At 46.9% G+C, this 23,105-nt stretch overlaps 1 protein-coding gene across 1 annotated transcript in view; it reads right to left on the reverse strand.

Moving 5' to 3' along the window:
- LOC311228135 (titin-like) overlaps positions 1-23,105 on the reverse strand; it is a gene marked incomplete at its 5' end in the record, with an annotated part of 258,753 nt that overhangs the window by 34,174 nt on the left and 201,474 nt on the right. The window contains 5 exon segments of the mRNA XM_084314050.1: positions 131-17,581; positions 17,821-18,123; positions 18,332-18,919; positions 21,528-21,824; positions 22,869-23,066. Of these exon segments, the coding sequence (XP_084170176.1) occupies positions 131-17,581; positions 17,821-18,123; positions 18,332-18,919; positions 21,528-21,824; positions 22,869-23,066 (18,837 nt within the window).

Genomic DNA, 23,105 nt, shown 5'->3' on the forward strand with positions numbered 1-23,105 from the left:
GAAAGTGTACTGGATACAAATGTAATTGATAAAGACAACAATGTAAATGTTGTGATTTTAATTTAACAGGTGCAAATGATTAATTTCACAAGAAAAGTCCCATATCAATGCAAAAGGTAAATAAGCTGACCTGTAATCTTTGTGCCACCCTTGGCCTCCTCGGGAACACCCACACCATGTTCATTCTCTCCGATGATTCTGAAGTAGTAAGTGGCTCCTTCCTGCAGGTCCTCCACCGTGTGTGTCAGGCCGTGGCAGTTAGTGGTCACAGATACCCAGGACTTCATGCTGGCCTCACGCTTCTCAACATGGTAGGCCTTGACAGCATCACCCCCATCATTCTCTGGAGCTTCCCAGGTGAGAGTGGCGGTGTCTCTTGTCACAGCTGTGACCTTCATGTTGGAAGGTGGTCCTGGAGAGTCCAACACCTTCACCACCAAGGGCAGTGTTGCTTCTCCCAGCGGTGACAGAATGGTCACAGAGTACTCTCCTGAGTCATTTCTTGTTGACTTATCAATGGTCAATGAAGTGCTGGATTCTGTTGCATCAATGGTGCCTCTAACCTTCAGATCTACTCCCTCCTTGGCCCATGCCACTGATGGCACAGGTTTGCCTTTGAATGGAACATTGAGAGTAAATGCTGTGCCATGTTGGACGAGCAGTATCTTGCGCAGGTCAATGTCAACATCGAATGATGGCTCTGCAGTTCTATCCATGGCCATAGCTGCATCAGAGTACAGACTGCGGACACTGCTGCCAACCTTGTTGATAGCCTTCACACAGAACTCATACTGAGCATCTGTTTTCAGGCCAGGGATGGTGAACTCAAGGCTCTTGGTGAGAGGAATGGCCTCAACCCATCTTGCCAACTCTTCAGGTGACTCTGGTTCCTCCTCTTCGTCTTCCTCGTCATACTCTTCCTCCTCCTCTTCTCCTTCAATCTCCTCTGGCTCTGGTTTACCGATGAAGTCTCTGTATTCTACACTGTATCCTAGAATAGAAGCACCACCATCAGCTGTTGGTGCTCTCCAGACAATAGTCAAAGTGTCTGTGGTTGAATGGATAGTCTTTGGCTTGGTTGGGCGTGAAGGAACAACCAATGCATCCTCTGCTCTGAAGGCAGCAGAGTGGTCACTTGGAGGACTCATACCAGCAGCATTCTCAGCAAAGACTCTGAAGTCATATTCACAGCCCTTACGCAGTTTAGTTGCTACTGTTGTACATTCGACCACGGGCTCCCTGTTCACACGGACCCAGCGCATGCCTGTCTTCTCACGGCGCTCAATTACATATCCTGTAATGTCGCTGTCACCATCGCTAGATGGCTTGGACCAGGTGAGGGTCATCGCATCTCCAGTAATAGCAGTGACATCAACACTAGTGGGAGCGGAGGCGAATGTGAATGGATCTGTAACCTGCACAGCATCACTTATCAGGGGCTCGCCAAGTCCATGCTTGTTTACAGCCAGAATCCTGAAGACATACTCGTTGCCCTTAAGCAGTCCTGTGATCTTGTGGAATGTCTTTGTGACATCTGCCTTCACCATTGTCCATGCAAGACAGCTGGTCTCACGCTTCTGGACAACATAGTGTGTGATATCAGCACCACCCAGCTCCTGAGGTGGACCCCATGACACAGTGCAGGCCTCAGCTGTGAGGCCGGTGAGGTGGAGAGGTCCTGCTGGAGCTGAAGGCTTGTCAAGGATCACACAGTTGACTGGCATGGTGACTGTTCCGCCAATATTCTGCAGAATTAGGGTATACTGGCCTGAGTCTGTCCTAATGCAGTCCTTCACAATGACGGAAGTGCTGGTGTCAGTTGAAACAATCTGAATTCTGGCTCTCAGCTCAATCTCCTTGCCATCCTTGGTCCAGGAGACGACTGGTGTGGGGCGTCCAGCAAGGTCAGCATTGATTTTTAGGGTTTCACCTGCCTTCACAACAACTGTCTCTCTGAACTTCACATCCATCATGATGCGTGGTGGGTCCACGTCATCCTTGACTGTGATGGAGCCGGTGTTGTAGGATGGCCCACTGAATAATCCAACTGCATTTTTTGCGATGACACGGAAGTCATACTGGCTGTTCTCTGTGAGCCCTGTCACGTCATAGTAGGTCTCCGGCACATTGGTGAAGTTGCATCTGGTCCAGCGGCCCTCAGGAAGGTCTTTGCTTTCAACAATGTATCCAGAAACCTTGGATCCACCATCATACTCTGGCTTATCCCAAGAGAGAGAAACAGAGTTCCTGGTGACTGAAGTGACAATTGGCTGACCTGGAGGATCACATGGATCTCTGGCTGCCACAGCTTCACAGGCCTTGCTGCATTTACCAATACCAGCAATGTTCTCAGCATAGACACGATACTCATACAGCATGCCGCCCTCAATGCCAGTGACCTTGTATTCTGTGTCTTTGATTAGACCTCTGTTCATTTTGTTCCAGAGGATGCTTGAACGCTCCTTCCTCTCCACGTGGTAGCCGAGAACAGTGCTGCCTCCATCATTGACAGGCTCATTCCATGTGACTATCATGAAGGACTTGGTTGCCAGCTTCACAATAGGGGTGGAAGGAGGTCCTGGCTGCTTGAAGTTGTACTGAGCAGCGATAGCAGGTGAGTCCAGGTATACACTCTTTCCATAACGGTTCACAGCATAGATGCGGAACTGGTACTCTGCTCCATGAGTCAGGCGGATGGCCTTGAAAGCTGATCTGGCAATGTTGCTTCCTACCATCTGCCATTCTTGTGAGTTTGTGTCTCTTTTCTCCACAATGTAGCTACTGATGGAGCAGCCACCATCATAATTTGGTGGAGACCAGGACAGGGAAATGCTGTCAGAGGTGACAGCATCCACCTTAATAGCTGTAGGTGGACCTGGTTTGTCAAGGATAACAACTCCAATGTCTGCTGTGACTGTGCCCCCTGTGTTGGCCAGGGTGATCTCATATTTGCCAAGATGCTCTGTCTTGGCCTCCTTGATGAGTATCTTTGATGAGGTGGCAGTGTTCAGGATGGTTAGTGATGATGTCAGTTTCAGAGGAAGACCACCCTTCTTCCAGGACACAACTGGCTTAGGCCTGCCTCTCACAGGCACCTCAATAGTCAGGTCATCTCCAGCTTTCACACTATATGTGTTGAACAGCAAGGTGATGGAGGGCTCAATGGCAACATCCTTTGCAACCACAGGCACGCCAAGTTCCTTAGGCTCACTCTTTCCCTTCTCATTGATTGCAATAACTCTGAATAAATATGATTCATTGTGAGTTAGATTACTGACAGTGGCTTCTGGGACCTTGACTGTGCAGGCTGTACCCCACTTATCACCACCCTTAGGCTTAAATTCAACATTATAGCACATAACTTTGCTTCCACCATCATGAGAAGGCTTCTCCCATGCGAGTGACACACTGGTCTTAGTGAGATCAGCAATGTGAACTTTGTTTGGTGGCAGAGGCACTTCAGAAATCTTGATTTCTTTGGTTTCAGCCATCTGTCCTTGCCCATACCCATTCACAGCACAGACTCTGAAGTAGAAAGTACCACCCTCCGGGAGATCTTCAATCTTGAAGGAGTTTGCTGTGCAGTTGCTGGTCACAGTGGTGTAGGCTTTCCTGACAGACTCTCTCTTCTCCACAATGTAGTTAGTGATTTTAGCACCACCATCAGTGAGTGGGGTATCCCAAGCCAGAGTCACTGAATCTTTCTTCAGCTCTTTGACAGCAAAGGTCTGAGGTGCACTTGGTGTGTCCAGAATTCTAACAACAACAATGGCAGACTTGATTCCCTGGTCGTTCTCCAGGGTCAGAGAGTATTTGCCGCTGTCAAATCGGTTGACGCCGTCAATGACAAGCATAGTGTATGAGCTTGTTGCTTCAATGACAGCACGGTCAGTGAGAATTTCGTCCACCTTCTCCCATTTCACAGCAGGCTCAGGTCTTCCTCTGATGGTAACAAAGAGACGCAGGCTTCCACCAGCGCGGACAGAGACCACCTTTCTAAGGTCAGCGTCCAGTTCAATCTCTGGAGCCTCAATCTTCTCAGAAGTGACCACGGATCCGTGGACATTAGTAGCCTCTCCCACTCCCTCTGAATTGATGGCACAGACACGGAACTGATACTCCCCGCCATCCTTTAGATCTGGGATATTGAGTTTAGTGGTCTGAATGCCATTTGGTGGAGTGCACATGGTCCATTCCTTTTCAGCTGGCTTCTCTGCTGCTGCCTCTACTGTTGGTGCTACCTCTTCCTCCTCCTCCTGCTCTGGTGTGTACTCCCTCATTTCAACAATGTAGCCCTTGATATAAGCACCACCATCAGATGCGGGTTTGCCCCAGGACAGAGACACAGAGGACTTGGTGAAGTCTGTCACCTTAGGATGATGTGGAGGTCCAGGTGGTGTGATGGCATCACAGGCTCTGTACATCAGAGAGAGCTCGCTGAGGTCTCCCATCCCGGCCTCATTCTCAGCAGTCACACGGAACTCATAGAAATGATCTTTCATGAGCCCTGTGACCTTGAAGTGGGTCTCAGTCAGATTCTGTCTGTTGCATTTCGTCCATCTCACACTGTCCTTGTCACGCTTCTCCAGGTGGTAGCCCTGAATGTCTGCTCCACCAGTTTGATCTGGCGCAGACCATGTCAGAACCAGAGAGTCCTTTGTGATCTGGCTTGCCTCAGGAGTTCCAGGAGCACTTGGTGGCTTGTATGGATTCCGTGCAAGGACTGGCTCAGAATCCAGACCATCGCCAATGCCATATTTGTTGACTGCCCTGACTCTGAAGATGTATTCATCACCAGCCATCAGGTTGGTGAGTTTGTAATTCAGAGCCTGGATATTGGGTGCAGCCACTGTCCAGGAAAGCCTACTTGTCTCCCTCTTCTCCAGAATGTAGTGAGTGATGTTGGCTCCACCATCCAGAGCAGGCTCTGACCAGGCCAGGAGACACCTGTCAGCCATGACTCCGATCACGTTGATGGGTCCAGTGGGAGGGCCTGGTTTATCCAGGACCTTCACGGTAATGGGTAAGATCTTCACACCACCCAAATTTGTGAGGCTGAGATCATAATGTCCGCTATCCACCTTGGTGACATCCTTGATGGTTATGGAAGCACGTTTGTGTGTGTTTTTCACTTCAATTCGCAGAGCCCTGTCCATCTCCTTGCCCTCCTTCAGCCATGCGACCTCAGGAGCTGGTTTACCATAGATGTCAGCGTCCATGACCAGGGTCTCTCCTGCATTAATAACAATGACATCTTTGTATTTGGGATCCATGGAAGCCTTTGGTGGTTCAATCTCATCAGTAGCAGTAATAGGCCCAGAGCTGTCGGATGGCCCACTGAAGACTCCGGCGGCATTTCTGGCTATTACTCTGAATTCATATTGTTCATTTTCTGTCAGTCCAGTGATGGTGTATTCAGTCTCAATGACATTGGTGAAGTTGGCTCGTACCCAGCGTCCCTCAACACAGGCCAGATCTTTCCTCTCCACCACATATCCATTTACTTTGCTGCCACCATCATACTCGGGCTTGGTCCATTTAATCTTAATGAGGTTCTTGGAAATAGTGACAGCCTCAGGAGCACCAGGAGGATCACATGGGTCTCGAGCAACAAAGGATTCAGACACTTTACTGCATCTGCCCACAGCAACAATGTTTTCAGCAGAGACTCTGAATTCATATCCAATTCCCTCCTCAAGATTGCAGATCTTGAATTCAGTATCAACAATGAGAATCTTGTTCAGTTTATTCCACATGATACTGCTTCTCTCCTTGCTCTCCAGATGGTAGCCAATAACTGAGCTGCCACCATCGTTGACTGGCACATTCCATTCAATAATCATCATCTCCTTTGTAGCAGATTTCACATATGGAGTTCCCGGAGGACCTGGTGGTTTGTATGGGTACTGCACAACAATGGCCTTTGAGTCCAGAGGGGAGCCCTTTCCATATCTGTTTTCAGCAATGATTCTGAACTGGTACTCTGCACCAGTCTTCAGCTTGGTGACCTTGAGCGCTGTCCTAGCAAGCTGGCTACTAACAGTCAGCCATGTTGCGGAAGTGGTGTCTCTCTTCTCCACAATGTAGTGCTTCACTTGGCATCCACCTGTGTACTCTGGAGCCTCCCAGGAGAGATGGACAAAGGTGTTGCTCACCTCAATAACCTTGATTGGACCTGTTGGTGGGCCAGGCTTGTCAAGAATAATGATACCCACATCCACAGTGGAAGTGCCAGCAGTGCTTGTAGCTGTAATTTTGTATTTTCCAAAGTCCTCCTTGCATGCCTCAGTAATCTGAAGGCCAGTTGATGTGAGAGTGTTAATGACTTTGACTCTGGATGTCAAATTCAGAGTTATTCCATCCTTGGTCCAGGTAACTCTAGGTTTGGGCCTGCCAATCACTGGGAACTCCACATTCAGATCCTTTCCAGCTAAAACACTGTAAGTGTTGAACTGCATCTGCACACAGGGCTCAATGGTCATGTCACTGGCAATGACAGGTGCAGCAAATGCCTTGGGCTCACTCTTTCCTTTCTCGTTGTGAGCAATAATACGGAAGAGATATTCTGTTCCTGCAGTCAGGCCTTTGACTGTGCCTTCACATGTCGTTACGTTTGCTGCAACGCCCCACTTATCTGTGCCCTTAGGCAGCATTTCAATCAGGTAGCCAGCAATCCTGCTGCCTCCATCATGCTCTGGTTTCTCCCAGGCCAGAGATACACTGACCTTTGAAACATCAGTGAGGAAGATTTTTCCAACAGGAAGTGGCACCTCTGAGGCCTTAGAGGCTGTCTTGGTTTCAATGGCCTGACCAACTCCATACTCATTTTCAGCCATGACTCTGAAGTAGTACATTGCTCCCTCAACCAGGTTCTCAACCTTGAATGTCGTTGTGGTGCACTTTGTAGATACATTGGCATATGCCTTCCTGGTTGATTCACGTTTGTCAATAACATAGTTCTTGATCTTGGCACCTCCATCAACCAGTGGTGCATCCCAGACAAGAGTTATGGAGTCCTTTCTGATTTCCTTTAGAACAAGGTTCAGAGGGGCCCCAGGTGCATCCAGCACTTTAACAGCGACAAACTCAGACACAGTGCCACTACTGTTTGTTAGGGTCAGAGTGTATTTCCCTGAGTCGCCTCTGTCAGCCGAGTCAATGGACAGCTGGGTTTGGTTCAGAGTCTTCTCAACTACTGTCCTCTCAGTCAGGTCGCCCTCATCCTTAGTCCACTTAATCTCAGGAGTGGGTCTACCCTTGAATGGAACATTGATTCTGACGGATGCTCCGGCCTTGATAGTGATGCCTTTCCTCAGCTCAGAGTCCAGGTGGATTTCTGGTGGCTCCACCCTCTCCTCTGGTTTAGCTGTTCCTGAGATAGTGGCTTGCTCACCAACTCCCAGCTTGTTCAGGGCACAGACTTGGATCTTGTATTCTTGACCCTCAGTGAGTTTGGTGATTTCATATTTGTTGACACGCAGACCAGTAGGTGGAGTAACCATCGTCCACTCTTCCTCTTCAGCCTTGCAAACCTCCACAATGTAACCCTGGATGGCGGTACCACCATCAGACAAAGGCTTGCCCCATACCACAGTGATGGAGCTCTTGGTAGAGTCAGTCACATTCACATATGCAGGTGCACCAGGCTTGTACTTTGGATCACTGGCCTTGTAGCTTGAAGTTAGGAGGCTTGGCTCACCTACTCCGGCCACATTCTCAGCAGACACTCTGAACTCATACTCGTGATCAGTGGAGAGGCCTGTCACTCTGAAGGAGAGGTCAGTGACCTTCTGCCTATTACATCTGGTCCATCTGATTCCAGCTCTGTCCTTCTTCTCAATGATGTAGCCAATGATGTCACTTCCACCATCGCCCGTAGGTGCAGACCATGTGATGGTCATGCCGTCATGGGCGATGTTGGACACATCCTCAACATGAGGAGGACCAGGAGGAACAAATGGAGTCTTCATGATTACCCCTTCAGATAGGAGAGGCTCACTGACACCATAGCTGTTGACAGCCATGACACGGAACATGTACTCATTGCCCTCCAGCAATTTGGTGACTTTGTAGACAGTGTTGTTACAGCTGTTTGAAACAACAGTCCAAGCCAGGCGACTTGTCTCTCTCCTCTCAACGAGATAGTGTGTAATGCCACTGCCTCCGTCATGCAGTGGGGCACGCCATGAGATTGTACATCTGTCTTCAGCAACTCCAGTGATATTAAGAGGTCCATCACATGCGCTAGGCTTGTCCAGGACCACCAACTTGAATGGAACGGTCTCACTGCCAGCTACATTAGTCAGCTGGAGAGTGTAAAGTCCCCCATCAACTCTGACAGCATCCTTGATCACAATCATGGCATGGTTGTCTGTGTTCTTGATCTCCAGTCTAAGTGTGTTCTCAACTGGCTTCTCATCTCTGATCCACTGGATTGTTGGCAGTGGCTTGCCGTAGACATCAGCATCCAGCTTGACTGACTCTCCAGCGTTGATGACAATTTTCTTGGTGAACGCAGGGTCAATGGAGAATCTGGGTGCCTCCAACTCAGCACTTGCAATGATTGGCCCACTGTTGTAAGATGGCTTGCTGACGGTACCAACAGCATTCTTAGCAATGACTCTGAAGTCATACTGTGCATTTTCAGTCAGGCCAGTGACAGTGAACTGGGTTTCAATCACATTAGTGAAGTTGGCCCTAATCCAGCGGCCCTCTGGAAGGTCACGTTTCTCCACAGTGTAGCCAGTGATATTACTGCCACCATCATACTCAGGCTTGGTCCACTGGATAACTATGGTGTCTTTGGTCACATGGATGGTTTCTGGGGTGCCAGGAGGATCACATGGGTCACGGGCAGCACAGCCCTCAGAAAGCTTACTGCACCTGCCAATGCCAACAATATTCTCAGCAGAAATTCTGTATTCATATTCAATACTCTCTTCCAAGGGGTGACTCTTGAACACAGGCTCAGTAATGAGTGTTTTGTTGATCTTGACCCAGAGGATGCTGTTCCTCTCTTTCCTTTCAAGATGATAGCCAAGGACAGGGCTGCCTCCGTCTGAGACAGGCTCGTTCCACTCAACAACCTGGTGGTCCTTAGACAGAGAGGAGATGAAGGGAGTGCCTGGTGGGCCTGGCTCTTTGTATGGGTACTGAGCAACAACGGCAGCTGAATCCAAACCATAACTCTTTCCATAACGGTTCTGAGCAATGATTTTGAATTGGTATTCAGCTCCAGTCTTCAGTCTAGGCACCTTGATTGTGGTTCTGGCACATGATATGCTGACATTCTCCCATGCTGCAGAGGTGGTGTCTCTCTTCTGCACAATGTAGTTAGAGATCTCACAGCCACCATTGTGCTTTGGTGGGGCCCATGAAATAGTCACAGTCTGTGTTGTGACTTCATCAAACTTCACGGGGCCAGTTGGTGGGCCGGGCTTATCAAGAACAATGATTTCAACGGATGTGATTTTCGTCCCAACGGAGTTGGCAGCCTTGATGCTGTACATGCCACCATCGTCACCTGCCGCTTCCTTGATGCTCAGCGTTGACTGTGTTAGAGTGTTGATGATATTGACTTTGGTGGTGAACTTCATAGGAGCACCATCTTTAATCCATGTGACTATTGGTTTAGGACGTCCATAGATGGGGATGTCAACACTGAGGTCTTTGCCCACCCTGACACTGTAGCTGCTGAATGCAGGTCTAATATCTGGTTCATAAACCAAGTCCTTAGCCATTACTGGGCTAGCAAGGACCTTGGGGTCACTCTTTCCCTTATCATTCATAGCTGTGACTCTGAACAGATACTCCTCTCCTGTGTTCAGATTGGTAACATTTGCCTCCATTGTCTTGAATGTATTAACACCAGACCATTTGTCTTGGCCCTTAACCTGTACCTCAAGCAGGTACTGCAGCACTCTGCTTCCTCCATCATACTCAGGCTTCTCCCAGGCCAGAGAGATGCTTGTCTTGGTTTGGTCCGTAACAATGAATTTCCTTGGCGACTGAGGCACCTCGGACACCTTGAGAGCATCTACAGTTGCTGCGGGCATTCCTACGCCGTGTTCATTCTCAGCAAGAACCCTGAAGTAATAACTGCAGCCCTCCTGAAGTGGCTCAATCTTCCATGAGAGTTCGTGGCAGTTGGTTACCACGGCTGCGTATGTTTTGCGTGTGGTCTCCCTCTTCTCAACTATGTAGTTTTTGATTTTGGCGCCTCCGTTTAATAGAGGTGCTTCCCAAGCCAGAGTCACTGACTGGTTAGTGATTTCTTGCACCTTCAGATTGACTGGAGCACTTGGTGTGTCAAGAACACGGACAACAACAAAAGCAGACTTAGTTCCACTTGAGTTCTCGGCAGTGACTGTGTATTTTCCACTGTCAAATCTGCTCATCTTGTCAATCACGAGGGAAGTAAAACTGCTGGTCACCTCGACCTGAGCAGTCTCTTTGAGAGCGGCTTCATCTTTGTCCCACTTGATGGTAGGAGTAGGCCTTCCTCTGATGGGAATGAACAGCCTGAGGGAGGCTCCAGCCTTGATGGTCACAATCTTCCTGAGCTCTGCATCGATATCAAGATCAGGCTCCTCTGCCCGCTCCTGGACAAGGACAGCTTCAGAGACATCAGCATGCTCCCCAACTCCAACTTTGTTGATAGCACAAACCCTAAACATGTAGGTATACTTTTCCTTCAGGTTTACAACTTCAAACTTGGTCTTTTTGATGCCTGATGGTGGTGTGCATATAGTCCATCCTTCAGCTGGTGCATCTGCGGCTGGAGCAATGGCAGCGGGTGTTTCAGCGGGGGCTGCAGCTGGTGCTTCAGCAGGGGCTGCAGCAGGTGTTTCAGCAGGTGCATCAGCAGGTGCATCAGCAAGTGCCTCAGCTGGGGCATCAGCAGGTGCCTCGGCTGGGGTTTCAGCGGGAACCTCTGGGGGTGCTGCGGTGGTACAACACTCAACAATGTAACTTTCGATTTCACAGCCGCCATCATAGATTGGTTTGCCCCATGACAGGAATACTGACGTCTTGGTTGTGTCAGTAACTTTGGGGTTGTTTGGTGGGCCAGGCCTAAAGATGGGATCCAGTGCTTTGTGGAAAGCAGTTGCAGAACTTGGCTCGCCAACACCAACAACATTATCAGCTGCTACTCTGAATTCATAGTTATGGCTTTCAAGGAGTCCAGTGACCTTGAAGGTCAGGGCAGTGACTGTGGTCCTGTTGCATCTGGTCCACCTCACACCCTCCTTATCATGCTTCTCAATGATGTATCCGGTAATTGGACTGCCTCCATCACCAGATGGGGCTTCCCAGGTAAGCACCATTGAATCCTTCTTAATATCTGAAATCTCTACACTCTTGGGTGCTTGTGGGGTCACAAATGGATCTTTGATAATGACAGCAGCAGACTCAACTCCTGCACCCACTCCATAGTGGTTGACAGCCTGGACTTTGAAAACATACTCATTTCCTTCCAGGAGCTTGGTGACCGTCAGGCAGGTGTCCTCCACTTTAGGATCAATAATGGTCCAGATCAGTCTGCTTGTTTCTCTCCTCTGCACAATGTAGTGAGAGATTGTGCTGCCACCATTCTGTAGTGGTGCTTTCCAGGCCAGGCAGCATCTATCGTTAGATATGCCTGTGACAACCAGGTCCTGCGGTTCTCCAGGTTTATCCAGAACAACCACATTGACCTCCACTGTCTTCTCTCCCCCTGGGTTCCTCAGCAGAAGAATGTACTGGCCTCCATCAGAAATCTTAGCCTCCTTCACAGTGATGCAAGCTTGTGTGCTTGTGTTCTTAATATCTCTGTGTATAGTGTTGCCCAGTTCCTGCTCCCCCTTCATCCAGTGGATAGATGGCAGTGGTTTGCCATGGACATCAGCATCAATCTTGAAGTTGTCCCCAGCATTGACAAAGATAGTCTTTGTATACTCTGGGCTGATGCTGTAGCGTGGTGGATCAATTTCCTCCATGGCGGTGATAGGGCCGGTGCTGTAAGAGTTGCCACTGAACACACCAGCCGCATTTCTGGCAATCACACGGAACTCATATTGCTGGTTCTCCACAAGGCCTGTGGCAACATATTCTGTCTCAATAACATTAGTGAAGTTTGCCTTCAGCCAACGGCCCTCAGGCAGGTCCTTCTTCTCCACTATATAGCCAGTGACCTTTGCACCACCATCATACTCGGGCTTGGTCCAGAAAATAGTCACAGAATCCTTAGTAATCTTGGTGGCCTCAGGGGTGCCAGGAGGATCACAGGGATCTCTAGCAATAACACCCTCACACACCTTGCTGACTTTGCCAATTCCAACAATGTTCTCAGCATAAACTCTGTATTCATATTCCATTCCTAGCTCTAGGCCGGTGGTCTTGAAAGTTTGGTCGGTGATAAGTGACTTGTTCAACTTGACCCAGAGAATGCTATTTCTCTCTTTGCGCTCAAGATGGTATCCTAGGACTGTGCTGCCACCATCATTCACAGGCTCGTTCCATACCACCACCATGCTGTCCATAGTAGAGGCTGCAACAGATGGTGTCCCTGGGGACCCTGGGAGTTTGTATGGGTACTGAGCCACAACACACTCTGAGAACAGAAGTGGACCCTTTCCATATCTGTTCTCTGCTGTGATTCTGAACTGATACTCAGTCCCAGTCTTCAGCCTGCTGGCCTTGACCGTTGTCCTGGCCAGGTTGGCAGACACAACTAACCAGTTGGCGGCAGATGTGTCTCTCTTCTCCACCATGTAGTTGCTAATGGTGCAGCCGCCAGTATACACTGGTGGCTTCCAGGAGATGGTTACACTGTCAGCAGTGACTTCCTCCACCTTAACTGGGCCACTAGACTGGCCTGGTTTGTCAAGAACAACAATGCCAATATCTGTTGTCGTCTCCCCAGCTGTGTTGCTGAGAGTGATGAGGTAGTGGCCAACATCTTCACTTGCAGCTTCCTTAATTGTAAGGGTCAGTAATTTGTCTGTGGCTGTAAAGCTCACTTTAGAGCTTCTCTTCAGGGGTAGGCCATCCTTTATCCAGGAGACAGTAGCTTTAGGACGAGCAACATAAGGAACTTCCACTGTCAAATCTTCTCCAGCCAGCACACTGAATGTGTTGAACAGAAGTTTGACAACTGGGGCGATCACAAGATCTTTTACGATCACAGGCACACCAATTTGACGTGGGTCACTGGTTCCCTTTTCATTTCTGGCTGATACACGGAACATGTATTCTTCACCTTCATTGAGTCCACTTATGGTTGCCTCTGTCTCTCTCACAATAACAGACTGGCTCCAATTATCAACGCCCTTAGGCTGGATCTCAACTACATAACAGCCAACTCTGCTGCCTCCGTCATGTTCTGGTTTCTCCCAGGTCAAGGTGACACTGTTCTTTGTCACATCCTTTAGAATGACCTTGCCAGGTGGCTGGGGTTTCTCAGACACTTTGACTGATTCTCCTGTCTCAATAGGCAAGCCGATGCCATATTCATTCTCAGCCAGAACTCTGAAGTAGTAGTTGCATCCCTCTTGGAGCTGGTCAACTGTGAAGGTGGTGTTGTGGCAGTTAGCATTGACTGTGGCATATGCTTTCCTAGTTGACTCACGCTTCTCAACAATGTAGTTTTTGATCTTCACACCTCCATCATTTGCTGGAGGATCCCAGATGAGACTGACAGATTCCTTTGTGATAGCATTAATTGTAAGGTTCTGTGGAGCAGCGGGTGTATCCAGCACCCTGACTTGAACTGTAACTGTCTTGGATCCAGAACTGTTCTCAACTGTGAGATTGTACTTTCCGCTGTCAAATCTGTTGACATTTCCAATAATAAGTGATGTGTATGATGTTGTGTCCTCGATGGTTGCCCTAGTGACAGGCTCTCCATCATCTTTGGTCCATTTAGCCTCAGGCACTGGTCTACCTCTGATGGGGACAAAGAGCCTGAGTGTGCAGCAAGCTCTGAGGTTAAGAACCTTACGCAGGTCTGCATCTAAATCAAACTCGGGAGCCAGTAGCCTGTCCTCTGCCTTGGCATTGTCGGGTACAGATGCAGCCTCTCCTATTCCTTCGCTGTTCATAGCGGAGATATTGATCATGTACTCCTGGTTCTCCTTCAGGTTGATAATAGTGAAGGAAGTGGCGAGGAGTCCCTCTTTGGGTGACACAATGGTCCACTCCTCCTCATCCTCCTTCTCAGATGGGATGCAGGTCTCCACAAGGTAGCCTGTGACGTCTGAGCCACCGTCATACACAGGCTTGTTCCAGGCAACAGTGATGGATGACTTGGTTGTGTCCAGGATTCTGGGGTTGCACGGAGGCCCTGGCTGGTATAGTGTGTCAGTGGCCTTATAGAATGGACTGAAAGCGCTTGGTGGACTCAATCCAGCTGCATTCTCAGCAGTGACTCTGAATTCATATTCATGTCCTACAACAAGGGCTGTTACCTTGAACTGCAGCTCTTTTACCATCTTCTTGTTGCATTTGACCCAGCGGAGGCCAATCTTGTCCTTCCTCTCAATGTTGTAGTTTGTGATGGGGCTGCCGCCATCACTCTTGGGGGCTTGCCACATAAGAATCATTGAATCCTTAGTGATAGCTGTCACTTCAGGATTCTGTGGGGCATCTGGTTGTAAATATGGGTTGGCTGCAATAGTAGGCTCTGACTCGAGAGGCTCACCAACTCCATATTTGTTGACTGCCATCACTCTGAAGATATATTCATTTCCTTCGAGCAGCTTGTTGGCCTTGTGCTGTGTGACCTGCAGGTCTGAAGCCACATTGGTCCACGCTAGTCTGCTTGACTCACGCTTCTCCACTACATAGCTTTCAATCTTGGCACCACCATCATCTGCAGGTGGTGTCCATGTCAGTACACAGTTTTCAGCTGATATGTCAGACACTGCAAGAGGTCCGCCTGGTGGTCCAGGCCTGTCGAGCACCTTGACATTGAAGATGTGCTTAGCGAAACCTCCAACATTAGTGGCAGTCAAAACAAATTCTCCTCCATCTATTCTGACAGAGTCTTTGTTGATCAGAGTGGTCGTCAGGTCAGTGAACCTAACTTCCAGCTTCATTGTGTTCTCAATTTCCTTTCCATTCTTGGTCCAAACCATGGACGGGATTGGTTGACCTGCAATATCGGCATCAAGCTTGAAATTATCTCCTGCCTTCAGGAGGACCACATCCTTGAAGATGGCATCAACCATGATACGTGGCTCAATGATATCATCCTTGCAAATGATTGGATCTGAGGTATCAGATGGTATGCTGACTGCGCCGGCTGAATTTCTGGCAATGACATGGAACTCATAGGAGGCATCCTTAGTCAGTCCACTGACAGTGAATGTGGTCTCCGTTATGTTGGTGAAGTTGGCTCTCATCCAGCGACCAGCAGGTAGATCTCGCTTTTCCACTGTGTAGCCAGTGATCTTGAATCCACCATCATACTCAGGTTTTGTCCACTGAATAGTAATGACATTCTTGGTTACGAAAATTGGCTCAGGCTGGCCTGGTGGGTCTACTGGATCCAAGGCCAGCATTGGCTCAGAGGCCTTGCTGGGCTTACCGATGCCAGCCAGATTTTCAGCCATGACACGGAACTCGTAGGCAACTCCATCTTCAAGCCCAGTGGTTTTGAAGATGTTTCCTTTGACCATGCTTTTGCTGATCTTCTGCCACATGATGCTGCTCCTCTCTTTCCTCTCAACATGGTATCCAATAATCTCATTTCCACCATCAGACACAGGCTCATTCCAGCCGATTGTCATTGTGTCCTTAGTAAATGCAACAACCTTAGGAGTGCCAGGAGGCCCCGGAGCCTTGAATGGATATGCAGCCACTACTGTCTCCGACATGATGGGAGGTCCGGTACCATATCTGTTCTTTGCCTTCACTCTGAACAGGTATTCTGATCCAGTGGTCAGACGAATGGCTTTGAAAATGGTACGGATAACAGTTGAAGACAGCTCTGTCCATGTCTGGGAAGTGGTGTCCCTCATCTCAACCACATAGTTGTTGATTGGCACACCTCCATCATTCTCAGGTGTATCCCATGTGAAGACGCAATAGGTGCGAGAGATCTCCACGATCTTGATGGGTCCCTTGGGTGGCCCGGGAACATCATGTACTTTGACAATGATGTTGTCTGAGACAGAGCCCATGATATTCTTCCCTGTCATGGTGTATGTGCCACTGTCAGCTCTGATGCATTCATTGATGGTCAGTATAACAGTAGCGCCAGTTGTCGCCACATTGGTTCTCTGTGTGAATTTTATGGCTGCCCCATCCTTCTGCCAGGAGATGGTTGGCCTGGGACGTCCCATAACTGGAATCTCCACCTTAATGTCAACTCCTGCCTTGACGATGACAGTCTTCTGGCACACACCACGCAGGTCAAACTCAGGCATGGAAGTGGAATCCTTAATGGCAATAGGCTTGCTGATATGAGGTGCACTTCTGCCAGAGTGGTTGGCGGCCATAACACGGAAGATATACTCTTCATTCTCATTGAGATTCTTTACTATGAAGTCCATGCACTTGACTGTTGTCACGTGGGCCCACTGGTCAGTTCCCTTCTTCTGGGCTTCAAGGACGTATCCAGTCACTCTGCTGCCACCATCATGTAGAGGCTTGGTCCATGTCAGGCTCACAGAGCTCTTGGTGATATCAGTAGGAATGATGCTCTGCGGAGGAGTGGGTGCCTGGGATGCACGGATGGGATCATGAGTCTCAACAGCCTCACCAATACCATACTCATTCTCGGCAGACACTCTGAAATAGTACTCACAGCCCTCACCCAGGTCAGATATCGTTGCTGTGGTGGTTGAGCAGTTTGTAATAACAGTGGCATAAGCTTTACGTGTTGATTCTCTCTTCTCAATGACATAGTTGGTGACCTTGGCTCCACCATCGATGAGAGGCATCTCCCACTGAAGGGTGATGCTTTCCTTGTCAATCTTTACTGTCTTCATGTTGATTGGAGGCCCAGGTGAGTCCAGGACTCTCACATTAATAGAGGCAGTCTTCTTTCCAGCTGTATTCTCAAGGGTAAGGTCATATTTGCCAGCATCAATCCTTGAGCAGTCAGGGATGAGCAGCATAGTGAAGGACTCAGTACTATCAATGACAGCACGTGGGATGGGACCGTCGTCCTTTGACCAGGTGACCGCAGGTGCAGGGCGGCCCTTGATGGGAATAAAGAGTCGGACGGAGCAGCCGGCTCTGACAACCAGGGTTCTCCTCATATCAAGATCCAGCTCCAGGTCAGGCACTGTGGCACGCTCCACAATCTCAACAAGTTCTTCCGTCACAGCGGGCTCACCAACTCCCTCAGCATTCACAGCACTGATTCTGAAGTGATATTTGGCTCCGGTTTCCAGGCCCGGAACGACAAACTCTGTGATTCTCAGGGGAGAGGATGGGGTGTCCTTCACCCATTCCTCTGTTCCCTCCTTATTGTGCTCAATCACGTATCCAGTAACTGGACGTCCTCCATCTTCCAGGGGTTTGCCCCAGTTCAGAGTGGCCGTAGTGTTTGTTGTGTCTGACACTCTGGCATTGACTGGAGGTCCAGGCACATCTGAGGGAACATAACAAAATGTATTAACTCAGGAATAAAGATGTGAAAGGCATCTTAGATTTGTGTGTACCCATTAATGACTTAAAGCCCTTAAATGGCTATGCCTTTTCCCTTTAAAGCTCTCAAATGGCTATGCCTTTTCCCTTTAAAGCTCTCAAATGGCTATGCCTTTTCCCTTTAAAGCTCTCAAATGGCTATGCCTTTTCCTTTTAAAGCTTTTTTAATTCTTTTTTACTCACAGGCAACAGCTTTAGTTGTAACCGGCATAGATGGTTCACTTGGCTCTCCAAAGCCAGCTTTGTTCTCAGCAAGAACACGGAACTCGTATTCCACGGCCTCTGTGAGACCCTTGACTTCATAGCTGAGCTCAGCAATGGGCTTTTTAGATGCTCTGACCCATCTCATAGCCTTCCTCTCCTTCCTCTCAACGCAGTAGCCTATGATGTCACTTCCTCCATCATCCGCCGGTCTCTTCCAGTTCACTGTAGCAGAGTTTCCACTAACATTATCAACCTCGGGTTTGGATGGTGGTCCAGGAGGACCTAAAAACATAAAAAAAAAAATAGCAAACAAACAAACATGAATTAAGTTTAATATAGAATTGTGTATATGGTGTATGTATATGGTCAAACATGAGAAAATAAATCGTAACTTAATATCCAGCATATACTGTATACAGCCACTATGCAGCATACATACAGTATATATAATGCTATTTGATAACTGTGAGCTTAAATTAACTGTACTTACCAAACCTATCAACCATCTTCACTGCCTCAGAGTGAGAAGCCTCACTTGAGCCATACTGGTTGACAGCAGAGACTCTGAAGATGTACTCGTTGCTCTGGATGAGCTTTGTGGCCACGTAGTGACAGTCGATCACTTTCTTCTCCAGGATGGTCCAAAGGAGGCGGCTGGTTTCCCTCTTCTCAATGTTATAGTGCTTGATAGGAGATCCTCCATCCTCAGTGGGAGCCGTCCAGGTCAGGGTGACCTTCTCGGAGGAGATGCCGCTGGCCTCGATGGGACCGGGAGTACTGGGGACATCTAGTACCTTCACCTTGACGCTCTCTTCCTTCGCACCGAACGGATTGCTGGCGGTGATGATGTAGTCCCCGGAGTCCTTCCTGCTGGCATATTTGATGGAAAGGGTGGAGGAGCTGGCGGTAGACTCGATCTGGACGATGTCAGAGGGCTTGAAGTTCTTTCCTCCCTTGGACCAACACGAGGTAGGTGCAGGTTTGCCCAGAATGCTGGTGGCAGTGATGACGATGACATCACCGGCTCTGACGGTCAGACCCTCCTTGACTTGAGTATCGATGATGATGGTTGGTGCCTCTGCCGGATGCGAGAAATAAGTATTGGATTAATTAGGAAGCGACATGGAGAGTACTGTGTTACTGACAGCATAGCCATAGTATACTATATTACATAGTAGTACTCAGTGTATATAATACATATTTGTAATAGTGGAATAATGTGTGGAGATCTGCTTTCATTGGTCTGTTTACCCCACCCGGTACTTAAAAGAAATGGGTGGCTGCGGCCTAGTGGAGATTTGCATTCTACTGAGCACACCTTTCTACTTTTATCTGATTGATTGATTGATTGAAAACTTTATTAACAGATTGCAGAATGTGTACAGTACAGTACAGCTCAATACATACAATTGTTAAGGGGATGCAGACCAGAGAAAGACTTTCGTCTTGATTACATCAGGGTCCCCCATTTTCAATTCATCATAACATATATGACACACACGACATACAGATAGACAGTACTGCTACATCTATACATTTATGACATACCAGATTTGCAAATACAGTACTGTTTGTGATACAAAAATAGTCCAGAAAAGAGAGTATATACATTTGACGTAGAAACTGTACATTGGAGGAGGTTGGGTAGGTGGGGTGGGGTTGGGTGGGGGGGGGGGACTGTACATTGGAGGTGGTTGGGTGGGGTGGGGGTGGTGGGTTGGGTAGGAGGGGTGGGTGTTCTGCTTGTATTTTATTGTTTTTATTATTATATATTGCAATCTCTGCATCATTGAAAATAAGGGCCCACCCTCAATGTAATTCACTAAAATTAAATGAAGGTTGAATTAATCTTCAGGAGAAATAGGAATTGTTAAATGGAACAAAATCATTGTAGATAACAAGCCTTCCTGCATCCCTGGGACAAAAAACATCCCAACTGTAGATACTGTACATACTGTACTTGGGATAACCTTGTCTTGATTTATTGCATATCCCCTGAAATTAAGTCAGGCAGTTTTTCTGGGGCAAAAGATGAAGTCTGCATTTTATTTTTTTTACTCTATAGTTAAAAAAAAATTGCCCTGCAAAAAAACACTTTGGTACCCTTTGGTCAAAAAACGTCCCTATTGACTCCCATGTTAAACACGTTTTTTGAAAACGACGCCATTGCAGATTGAATACAAAAAAATATATAAAATGTCATCTAGGCCCCTTTATGGGCATTTACATATGCATGATTAAAAAATTTTTGGCCGTATTGCGTCATCTATTTCCGGCGGCCACAGCTTGTGTGTTTACTGCTTATATCCTGCAATGCTGTTAAAAAAATATTTGTATCTAAAATGATTTGAGAATGTTTTATGGAGGTCTTAGTGTGGTGGTGTGCATGCATGTGTTGAGAAATTAATGTGTGTGCATGTGGTCATTTGCAGCCATTATGTGAAAACTAGCCATTACTGTACTAGCATTACTAGTAGGGATGTCCGATATTATCGGCCTACCGATATTATCGGCCGATATTGGCAAAAATATCGGTATCGGTTAAAAAAAAATTACATTTATTTAACCTTTATTTACCCAGGCAAGCAAGTAAGAACAAATTATTATTTTATTTATTGTCAAAGTATGCATAATGTTGTGTTAATTACATGACAAGAGCTATGTAATGTTAATTACCTGAAATTATTCCGTTTTTGGGGGGGGGGAAACCCTGCATATATCGGTATCGGTTGATATCGGTATCGGAAATTAAGAGTTATCGGTAAAAAAGGCAATATCGAGCATCCCTAATTACTAGTACAGTACATTACTGTGTACTAGCCATTTTCACATAATGGCTGCAAATGACCACATGCACACACATTAATTTCTCACCACATGCATGCACACCACACTAAGACCTCCATAAAACATTCTCAAATTATTTTAGATAAAAATATTTTTTGAACGGTATGCAGGATATAAGCAGTAAACACACAAGCTGTGGCCGCCGGAAATAGATGACGCAATGCGGCCATCTTGAAAAAAATGAGTAATCATGCATATGTAAATGCCCATAAAGGGGCCTAGATGAAAACAATTATAAAAATCTAAAATCAATCTGCAATGGCGTCGTTTTCAAAAAACTTGTTTAACATGGGAGTCAATAGGGACGTTTTTTGACCAAAGGGTACACCGTGTGCAGTGTTTTATACACTGTGTCACTGCACAACACTTTTTTATGTATCAAACTTATTTTTTTTTCCAATCTTCGACACTCCAGGCTCTCATAATCCCACCCCAAAAAAATTACATTAGCATTTATGGGATGGAAAATAATTAACCCTTAGTGTTTTTTGTCTTGAAAATAAGCCACGCTTCAATCACACAAACTGGTATTTAAGGGGTTAAAATCCTGAAAATGAATGAATATTTTATGTATGTTGAGGACTGAAGTTAATAATGGTATTCATAATTTTTTTTTAAAGAAATTCATAAGTAAATATATATTACATGTAAAGTACATGGGACAGAACACGTCCCAAAGGGTACACCGTGTGCAGTGTTTTAGTGGGGTGCACGAAGGCTACAAAGCTGTTTAAAATATCTCCCATAATCATTGTCTCAACACATTGCTATCATGGCCCTAAGAGAGTTCATCAACCTAAGCTAGTGGATTAAACAAAGGGTTTATATTGTTGTCTCACCGTATTCATCTTTGCAGATGATGGTGTCGGTCTGCTCAGAGGGCGGGCTGAGAGCGCCGGCAGCGTTCTTGGCTCTGATTCTGAACTCGTACTTGCAACCCTCCTGCAGGTCTGTCACGGTGAAGGCGGGTTCCACCACGTTCACGTTGTTCGCCTTCACCCAGATCTTGGAAGGCAGGTCGCGCCTCTCGACGATGTATCCGGTCAGCCTGTGGCCACCGTCGCTCTCTGGCTCGGTCCACTGTAGAGTCACCGTGCTCCTGGTGATGCTGATCACATCGGGTTTGCCAGGAGGATCTGGGAGTGGAAACCAAAGCATAATCACCTGGTGTTTTCAGCTCATGGTTCACTCATGTTCAGGGACAAGTCGAAGTGGCGGAGGATAAAACATCAAGTATATGACCATTTTTGTTTCAAGTAATAATCTTGAACATTTTCACATAAGTAAATGTCTATTTTGCCACTCTATTATCAATTGATACAACACAATAATGATTCTACCTATAGCCAGTTCATGGATGTTTTTTCTTTTTTATATTTTCTGTTCTTGGCTGTTTCTAAACACTGGTGTCTGGCAGGACTACAACAGTTTGCTTGTAATAAATAGACGACTAACTCAGTAGTTAGCATTTTCAACATCAATGACCTCTTATCACCAATGGACATTAACAAACTAAATGAGGATCTTGTGCAGATTAACACTTTGAAGGACACAATTATGAGAGAACTCTACAATTAACTTTCCAATAATAATAATAATAATAATAATAATAATAATAATAATAATAAACTTTATTTGTATAGCACCTTTCATACAGAAACTGCAGCTCAAAGTGCTTCACAACAGAAAAAAATACAGGCATAAAATGAGCACATAAAGTGCAGACATATAAAATCCAAGTTTTTCACATTAGGATCTAACATCCCAACAGGCCACCTTGTTTATGGTTTGATTCCATTTTAAATAGGCAATAATAAAAAGAGTAAGATAAAATAGAAATGTTTTAAATAGTGCAATAGTGCAGTGCAATAGAATAGTAGAATAGAATAGACATAAAATTAGCACATAAAGTGCAGACATAAAATCAGTTTTTTACAGTGCAATAAAATAGTTCTGGATTACTGTTTAACAGTTTAAAGTCATCTTTACCTTCTCTGTTTGGTATCCACAGTTTAAAACTTGACAGTCTTCCCTCCTGTTTGATACCCACTTTGACCCTTGATCACCCACAGCGTGTGTTCGTGTTTACATCGAGCTAACCATTTAATTTAGCTAGTATCTCCCAAGCCTACAATTACAATGACATCCATTACTATCTTTTAACATGATCTCTTACTAACCAATGGGGTTCAGGGCGACGTGTGGATCGGTGGGAGCGCTTGGTCTGCCGACACCGGCCAGGTTGACGGCCAGAACTCTGAACTCGTACTCCAGACCCTCGGTCAGACCAGTCACACTGTGCTCCTTCATCCTCAGTTCCTTCGGGCTAGACCTCTTCCACAACATACTATTCCTCTCCTTGAACTCAATGAAGTAGCCTGGAAAATAACAACAGTCCTCCATTAGTCTGCGCACTA

The sequence above is a fragment of the Notolepis coatsorum genome, assembly GCF_963971535.1.
Source record: "Notolepis coatsorum genome assembly, chromosome: 5".
Taxonomy (NCBI): Eukaryota; Metazoa; Chordata; class Actinopteri; order Aulopiformes; family Paralepididae; genus Notolepis; species Notolepis coatsorum.